The sequence below is a fragment of the Spea bombifrons genome, chromosome 2, assembly GCF_027358695.1.
Source record: "Spea bombifrons isolate aSpeBom1 chromosome 2, aSpeBom1.2.pri, whole genome shotgun sequence".
In the NCBI taxonomy this organism is placed as follows: domain Eukaryota; kingdom Metazoa; phylum Chordata; class Amphibia; order Anura; family Pelobatidae; genus Spea; species Spea bombifrons.
The window spans coordinates 62,555,721-62,564,555 of NC_071088.1; the positions used below are offsets into that span (position 1 = coordinate 62,555,721).

Sequence of the window (8,835 nt, forward strand, 5' to 3'; positions counted from 1 at the left end):
CCACATAAACCTTTTTTATATAAATATACATACATTAATAAAAGTAGACCATCCAAACATGCCCACTATCTTTTACATTCTATTTTTACTTTCCTCTCTTTTTATACAGCCTAATATATGACATTTCTATAGAGTTGTCATGAGCCGTCTGACACACCTTTTGTTTGTGCCCTTTTCATCTTTTAATGTAAAGTAAATCTAAGTCAAAATGTACTATTCACTGACTGGACAGACACTCCTACCTGCCCCTATATAATGCAACAATACAGTAGCATGTTCTACCTGACTGCAAGCTGCTGGAAGAGAAATACCCTGAAAGACGACAAAACAGCACGATGATGTCCTTATACACCTTTGTCTTGTTAGCTTTGCTCATAGAAAAAGGTAAGCAATTTCAGCTATTTGACAATGCTACTTCCCCTATAATAACTTCATAATGCAGGTGTTTAAGGTGAATTTGTTAATTTTGTGACACCTCTCTATTTAATAATATTGTATAAAACATTGAACAAAGTATACGAACGCTCTCTGTAAACAACCAGGACATTTTTCCCCAGGGTATTTTTAAGAATGCCTTCTGTGATGGATGCAGTGATGTGTCTCATGTTGTTTGAGTTTCTTTTGCCATGTTACAAAATACACCATTTGCATTAGCGTGTGGTCATGTTTTTTGGATATATCCCTTTTGTATCTTAATATATCGATAAACCACATGTGTAGGTGGCAAAGCCTAATTAAATGTACCTAGATAAACGGTTATATTAAAATGGTCACACATATGCATTGTAGTGATGAGGACAAATCAGGTAAGTGTAGACTACTACAATTTAGCCGCTGGACCTTGACTTAACAAATTTGTTTTTTAACTATATTATCAATCACCGATGACATGCAAAGGTATGTGTATGTCGCTGCCAGAGTAAAGGCAAACTGATTTATTGCCCGAGCCATTATCTCGGGATATTTTTATTTGTAGGAATGTTTAAAGAGCTAATTAGGAAAAATGTCACTGTAGACATTGATTTTGTGAGAAGCACATTGCAATTACCCATGAGATAATGGCAGCCAAACTAAGCGCTAAACATGAATGCTGTACTGAATGATTCTAAGTGAAGTGTATACATTCTTGTGCAACTGGAACAGAATTTGAGAATGTACGAAAAGGTGCAACTATAATAATGTAATCATACTTTTCAGACCGAAGTGGTGGTGGTGGAAAACTAATCCAAATACATAAGAAAATAAAGTTTATATGAAAGACAAAACTTTTCTTCCCCAAATATGCTCAGGCTACAAATAAATGAAAAGTAGTTTGGGAGTCATAAAAGTGGTTCAGGCGTTTTAGCAGAAAAGAAACTTTCCCAATGAAAGTCTTCACTTGCTATAAGTAGCTAACTTTGCTATACGAACTACTGGACATCCCTATTATAACCCCTTATGGCAGTGAATGTTTACTGTGACAAAGAAAAATCATCATATGTAATCTACTACTAAAGTTATGAATTTATTGATGGTCTCTTATTGATTTTCTCACTTTTTTTTCTAGGAACTGCTGCATGTTATGGTGAGTTTTAACACAATTGTAAGCCCCTCTAACGATCACAGAAGCTTCTGTGGAATAATGTTTTCATATACTCAAAACGCTGTAGTAATCCTTACAAATACTAATTAGCACAAAGCATTTACATGAGTAGCTATTTAAAAGCACTTCTGTTCTATGACGGGTTTTGAATTTCTGTTCGCAGTACCATCAGCTGGCTCAGGCCAGGTATATTGCAGTGATCTTTTATGCTTAGGATCATGCACAACAGAAAATGGATGCTTCTGCTCTCTTGATGAAACCAAAACCTGCCTTCCTGCAGGCAGTACATGCTTAGCAGCTGACAACACATGCTGCCCTACTGGATACTTTTGGAGCCCTACAGACGAGTGTTGCACAGGCAAGTAAAATGTGTAATGCATAAAACAGTTTTATTATATAATTTAGTTATTGTCTTATAGTGTAAGGAATATATACATGTATATATACAGTATCCTCACATTTTTGTAAATATTTTATTATATCTTTTTATGTGACTACACTGAAGAAATGACACTCTGCTACAATGTAAAGTAGTGAGTGTACAGCCTGTATAACAGGGTAAATTTGCTGTTCCCTTCAAAAAAAACTCAACACACAGCCATTAATGTTTAAACCTTGACAACAAAGTGTGTACACTCCTAAGAACTCCAAGCCGTAACACTCTTGGGCATGGAGTTCACAGAGCTTCACAGGTTGCCACTGGAGTCCTCTTCCACTCCTCCATGACGACATCACAGAGCTGGTGGATGTTAGAGACCTTGCACTCCCCCCACCTTCCGTTTGAGGATGCCCCACAGATGCTCAATAGGTTTAGGTCTGGAGACATGCTTTGCCAGTCCATCACCTTTACCCTTAGCTTCTTTAGCAAGGCAGTGGTCGTCTTGGAGGTGTGTTTTGGGTTTGTTATCATGTTGGAATACTGCCCTGCAGCCCAATCTCTGAAGGGAGGGGATCATGCTCTGCTTCAGAATGTCACAGTACATGTTGGCATTCATGGTTCCCTCAATGAACTGTAGCTCCCCAGTGCTGGCAGCACTCATGCAGGCCCAGATCATGACACTCCAACCACCATGCTTGACTTGTCTTTGTACTCCTCACCTGGTTGCCACCACACACACTTGACACCATCTGAACCAAATAAATTAATCTTGGTCTCATCGGACCATGGGACATGGTTCCGGTAATCCATGTCTTTAGTCTGCTTGTCTTCAGCAAACTTTCTGTGCATCATCTTTAGAAGAGGCTTCCTTCTGGAATGACAACCATGCAGACCAATTTGATGCAGTGTGCAGTGTATGGTCTGAGCACTGACAGGCTGACCCCCCCACTCCTTCAACCTCTGCAGCAAAGCTGGCAAGACTCATACATCTATTTCCCAAAAACAACCTCTGGATATGCCGCTGAGATACTGTGTATATATATATATATATATATCTTTCTATGTTCCACAAGAGTATTCACCTTATGTTCCTCTGCTACTTATAAAGCCGATTCAGATGTCCTGGAACCTTTTTGTAGATCAGAACATAGCACCGATCACATTATACATGATGCAACATGCAATGTAATTGTATAAATGTTTATGCTGTAAATGGCATCGGTCATTCTAAGTTACATTTTCTTGAAAAAATAGCGAAATGTGTCTTCATTTTTTACGATATTTTGGCTCTACGTGCTGTTCACCTGACTTCAGCTTAGGTTAGTTTCTCAGCTTTGTGTCCAAAGGTCGGCTGGACAAGGGAAGATGTACAACTATAGAGTAAATAATGGATTTACTGCACATAAATCATAACTAAGAAACACACAAAGCAAAACTTTATGTTGGTTTTCCTTGTGCTTCAAAGAGCCAAAAACGACTTAGCACACAATGATAGGAAACCTACTGACAATTTAATTAAGCCACACAATGGGAGGTCCCCGTTTGATTACTAATCACAATGATATTTGAATGTTTATTGAAGGGAGCATGATTGAAAGTTGAAACCCTTCTAAACATATCACAAGAACAAAATGTTGCCTGGGGTATTGTAAAGCAAATTGTTATTTATTTGAAAAAAAAAAAACATATATTGATTATTTCCTGACTTGGTAGACATTTCAGGGCGGATAGTTACTAAAATCTGAGTCCTGATAATGTTTTCTGTTACAGACACAGTGAACTGTTTTCCGAGTTGCCAGAATGACGAGATTTGCCAAAAAGTTAACAATGTGGCAACTTGTACTTGCAACACCACCAACTACAGTGGCATGAGTAAGTCTTTGCCGGATCTTGGAAATATTAGTTGTTAATCTGAGTACTTTTTCTTAAAACTATACTAAGAAATCATCAAGAACATAATAGTAGAGATAATGTTTTTGTGAAAAAAGAGTTTGTAAAAATGTATGCACAAACATTCCCACTTTCAAGTGTATAACACTGAGCATAACATCCTTAAAAAAAATGAATGCTTCAAAAAAGTTGTACACATACTTCTTACAACCATAAAGTGATGATTGCATCTTCTGCAGTTTGGGCCAATTTGATTAAATACCCCAAAAATGACAAAACAATGATATTCCTATTTTTATTCTCTGTTCTCAGGTACATCATCCCTAGTTCCCTCAGTAAAATGTGAGTCAAGCATAATGACTGTATCTGTCAGTAAATGTCTTTTGGAAAAACTTGGGTTTGATTCTAATAACTTAAAGTTGAATGAAGACTCGGATGCTTGTACCAATGTTTATGCCGAGGTTATCAATGACAGCACCATGAAGAGCATTCAAGTTCTACCAAAGACTGGATGGTGCGGGAATGTGGTGACGGTAAGCTATCAATACCTCTTTTTATCTGTTCATTAAAATGATTGTCTTTCTGTGTCGGTTATATTAAGTGCAAGCATTGGCTCCTTATTAGAACTTTTTTTCCTTTGTTTTTCCTTTACTCTACACTGTCTGCAAAAGATAACTTTCTGATGTGTGGTCCATCTTTATTATCATTTTTTTTTTCTAGACGGACTCCTCTAAAGTGTATTATACAAACACCCTTCAAGTCGGTATTAAAAACAGTTCCATCATCACAGTGAACCCTTTAAATGTATCATTTACATGCTCCTACAATCTTTCCATGCAGACCAGCTTGGCTGCTGCTTTTCATCCTGTGGTCAGGTGAGGAAAACTTTAGTGAAATGTAAGAATCTTTGCTGCGGAAATCTGAACAAAATAACATGTTTTTTTACCTGATTCTTTCGTAAAACTATTGTGAAATATATATATCTTAGTATCTTATTTATAACTTTGACTGTTTTTCTTAATAGCTCAGTGAACCTCACAATAAATGGAGAAGGCTCAATACTTACCAGAATGGCAGCTTATTGGGATCAGGCATATGCTAATCCAATTAAAGATGGTGAAGATGTGCCAGTTGGATCCTTTTTTTTCCTGGGCTTGTTTTCAGATGCTGTAGACGGGAACCAATTTGCTCTTAGGGTAGAGAGTTGCTTTGCCACTCCTGATGGTGTTGAAACCAATGTCAACAAGGTGCAGCTTGTAAGTGGAGGGTATGTATTCTTAATGTATTTAAATCATGGAAGTTCAGTGGGAATAGGTTGTCAAAATTGCTTCTTGTCATCGGTATCTTATGTAATATTATAACTTGCCCTTTTATATTATAACTTGCCCTTACGAGAATGAATGCCATGGAATTCCTGGCAGCAGTCATGCAATGTTCAACATTTTGAGTGTACTGAAATATGTTGTTTTAAACTACCTTCATAGAAAAAAAAGTTGTAGAAAAAGACCTTAAAATGTATAATGTTCAAAAATATCTGTACAGCCTTTCTGCAATATAATTATTTTATACCAATAAAATACTTAAACTGGCTTCATGCTTACATTCAAAACTCTTTATTGACAGATGCCCAGCTAATCAGGAGGTTTATACAGATGTCCAAAGTAATGGAAATGGTCTGGAAGCGAGAATAAAAGTCAGCTCATTTGCATTTAAAGGTCAATCCCTGGTGTATATAACCTGTGCCGTGCGATTGTGTAACAAGAATGGAACATGCACTGGGGTAAGTAAGGACAGGAGGTGTTGCTACACCAACCAGGATATAAAGGGGAGAATCTTATTAAGCATTTTATTTTTTGCAAAAAGGTATTGAATTCCTTTTCTTTTTTCACAGTGTAATTTGGCCCGTAGTGCTGATAACAGAGAAAGTAAACTATTAACTCTGCCGATGAACTTCTATGGTAAGTACTTTCTATTTTCTGTCCCCAGAGCTATTTATCTTATTCCATCAAATTATGTTTTCTAAGCTAAGTGCTATGATGAGACTATACTATAATTCTACCTATATCAATTAATTGTATTTTTTTTCCAGATGATTACACGAATTCTGCACCTAACACAGGTAAAACTATTTTATTCAAGCATATATTTAAGATTTGTTTACACTAAGACATACTTATTCTTACAGAGCGCTTATTTATGAATACTTATTCATGAGAAGAGCACATTGTTAATTCAATATGATGTGGCATATGTAAGGAAGTTTTATTTAACTACTAAAGTAGCGAGGGAATAAACATGCATGGGATAGGCATAAAGCTATCCTTAATCTAAAACAAGACCGAGGACTGATTAAGGTCTGAATCTCTACATCAGGTAAAATGGGCAGACTAATGGTTAGCCTAATGGTTGTTACCTGTGTTCAAATTCTATGTTTCTATGTAATAAAGTCACATATAGGCATTGAGGGATTAGCACCCTTAGATTATATAATCCAGCCAATGGTTTACTAGTCCTTTTGATCTCATGTTTAGAAAAATACACTGTATACTATGCAAACCAATGCTATTAAAATTGGCATTATATTGTGACAGTAAAATTTTATTAAAGACATGGAGGGTTTTCTAAAAGGTACACATTAAATGAATGCATTAAATTAATCTAATTTACACTATAAAAATGCCTATCTCAAATGAACCTATTTTGGGCCAAAGTTTGGGAGGGGGCAAGGGTTCCATCCCCACCACATGTGTCTATGTATTAATGCATCCTCCCCGATCTCTTCTCTTCTATGTAGCCTTATCCTGGGCTGTGCTGCTTGGCTCTGTGATGGCATTTCTTTCCAATAAATTCATCTGAAGAGACCATTGGATTTCACTTTACTGAGCTGAATTTAAATCAACCAAATCTGAAGACTATGTCATAATCAAGACTTCATTTGGAGAAACTAAATATAATTTATTTTTTCTTCATTGGACATGAATGTGTATTTCTGCATGGGCCAAAGACCATATTTGTATCTAGTTTTCAGCACACAGTACGGTGACTTTTGACAAGCTGTTGAAAGGGCTATTTCTTATAATACTATTTTTCAGATTATTTACTGAACAATTTTACTTGAGGTACAATGTGACATAGAAGTTCTGCCCTTCAGAAAAAACTATGTTTTAGGTAGGGCCAGATATGATTTCTAGCCAAAAATTCATTATTTGGCAGAATTTAATATCATGTTTGCCAAGCAGAACATACTAGGATAGAGCACTTATGGTACATTTAAGGCATAAAGTAGTATTGATATAGTGTATTCCCTTCTTGATAACAAAGCTTTAAATATTTGTAATGCTATTTTAACAGGAAAAACACAGTTCAAGTGAGAATATAGTTTAAATGGATAGTGTGTCTTGCCCACCCCTGCACTAAACTTTCCTTATTTCCTTCTAATAACATGTAAAGAAAACCTTTCGTTCTAATGTGGGTTACAATGTGAGAATTTAACAGTTAACTGAGTTTACAGTTAATTTTCTTTTATTGTATAAAATAAAAATGTATTTGTATGTATAAAAAAATCTGGCTTGCTATTTCCTGTTCTATTAATGACAGTCTTCAAACAATAAAGAGCATAACTATTTGATATGCAGCATTTACATTATGTGGTGACACTGCCATTACCATTTCAGATTTCTCTGCGTGTATTGGTATGCACAGTCGTTGCACCAAGAATGCATACTAATTCAAATTGGGATTTTAACACAATGAAATCAAGAAAGACAGACAAAGAAATTTCTTATGCACTCATTCAGGGCCGATTCAAGGCTCTGGTGGGCCCTGGGCAAACAATATAATAGTGGGCCCCCCTCCCGTCCTTCTGCATTCACGCCAATCAAATGCAAAAACTGGGGAGTACAGGGGCTTGTAGTGGGGGGACAGACAGGGGCTTGCAGTGGAGGGCCCACTAGCCATGTTCCCCCCACTACTAGCCTCTATTCCCCCAACTACATCCACTGCCCTAGGTAGTATAGTGGAGGGGATAGGTGCTGTATGGGGTGGATAAAGGATATAGTGGGGAAAAGGGGCTGAGGAAAATGTATTATTATTAAAAAAAAAAAAAAAAAACAAGAAAAACTTTATAAAGTTATTCCCCCTCCCTGTGGCTTACCTTGGGCAGCAGGGAGGGAGATCCTTATGCAATGGAGGTCCAATGTGCTCTTGGCTGGGTTCTTATTTTGCACGTTTCTGCTCTAGTGTGTTAGAGCATTGCTGTGGTAACCCACAGCAAGCTCTAAACACCTGAGCTGAGAAGTTTCGCTGGGGCAGGGCGATGGTGAGCACTCCATCTCTATAGAATTAAAGACAGCCGGAAGTGTATGCGGCCATCTTTCAAAATCATCTTCCTAGTCTGCCACGCCACCGCATGCCCGCAGGTCCAGTAAAACCTATTACTGGAGAATAACTGAACATTTTCTTTATACCTTCTACTTTCTTTGATTCTACTGCCTGGCATCACTACTACACAGAACAATAGAAACGAGATACAAAGGTGGAATACTCCATTACTCCATGTGCATAAGATCACACACAGAGGTATATATATATATATATATATATATATATATATATATATATATATATATATATATATATATATATACGTTAGACATGTATTTTTATCTACATAATATGTACTTATCTCTTTGAAGTAAGGACTGTGATTGAAACATGATTTCAAAATAACAGCTGAACTGGCAGTTAGTTTTAATTCTTTAAAATTAGCCCCTGCCCCCAATATTTATTAATATTAGCCCCTGCTGCCAATATATATCAATATTAAGCCATGCTGCCGATATATGTAAATGTTAGACCCTGCTGCTGATATATATAAATATTAGCCTCTAATGACAATATATATTAATATTAGATCCTGCTGCCAATATACATAAGCATTAGACCATGCTGCCAACACATTTTATATTGAAAAAATTGGACCCTG

The 8,835-nt window shown here is 36.6% G+C and overlaps 1 protein-coding gene across 1 annotated transcript; it reads left to right on the plus strand.

Annotated features, from left to right (window-relative positions):
* The first annotated feature begins 279 nt into the window (after window positions 1–279).
* LOC128472593 (pancreatic secretory granule membrane major glycoprotein GP2-like) lies at window positions 280–6,883 on the plus strand. The gene is made up of 11 exons (XM_053454507.1): window positions 280–384; window positions 1,547–1,564; window positions 1,746–1,940; window positions 3,732–3,833; window positions 4,164–4,384; window positions 4,572–4,726; window positions 4,876–5,118; window positions 5,475–5,631; window positions 5,743–5,809; window positions 5,941–5,970; window positions 6,646–6,883. Exons 1-11 carry the CDS (start codon window positions 336–338, stop codon window positions 6,705–6,707), a joined length of 1,299 nt encoding a protein of 432 aa, XP_053310482.1. The 5' UTR covers window positions 280–335; the 3' UTR covers window positions 6,708–6,883.
* Window positions 6,884–8,835: the final 1,952 nt, after the last annotated feature.

Bases quoted from the DNA above. Each gene is read 5' to 3' on its own strand.
- LOC128472593 (XM_053454507.1), top strand. From the start codon at position 336: ATGATGTCCTTATACACCTTTGTCTTGTTAGCTTTGCTCATAGAAAAA. The intron at 5,810-5,940 runs GTAAGTACTTTC...TTTTTTTTCCAG, and splicing joins TCTGCCGATGAACTTCTATG to ATGATTACACGAATTCTGCA. The intron at 5,971-6,645 runs GTAAAACTATTT...TCTTCTATGTAG, and splicing joins GAATTCTGCACCTAACACAG to CCTTATCCTGGGCTGTGCTG.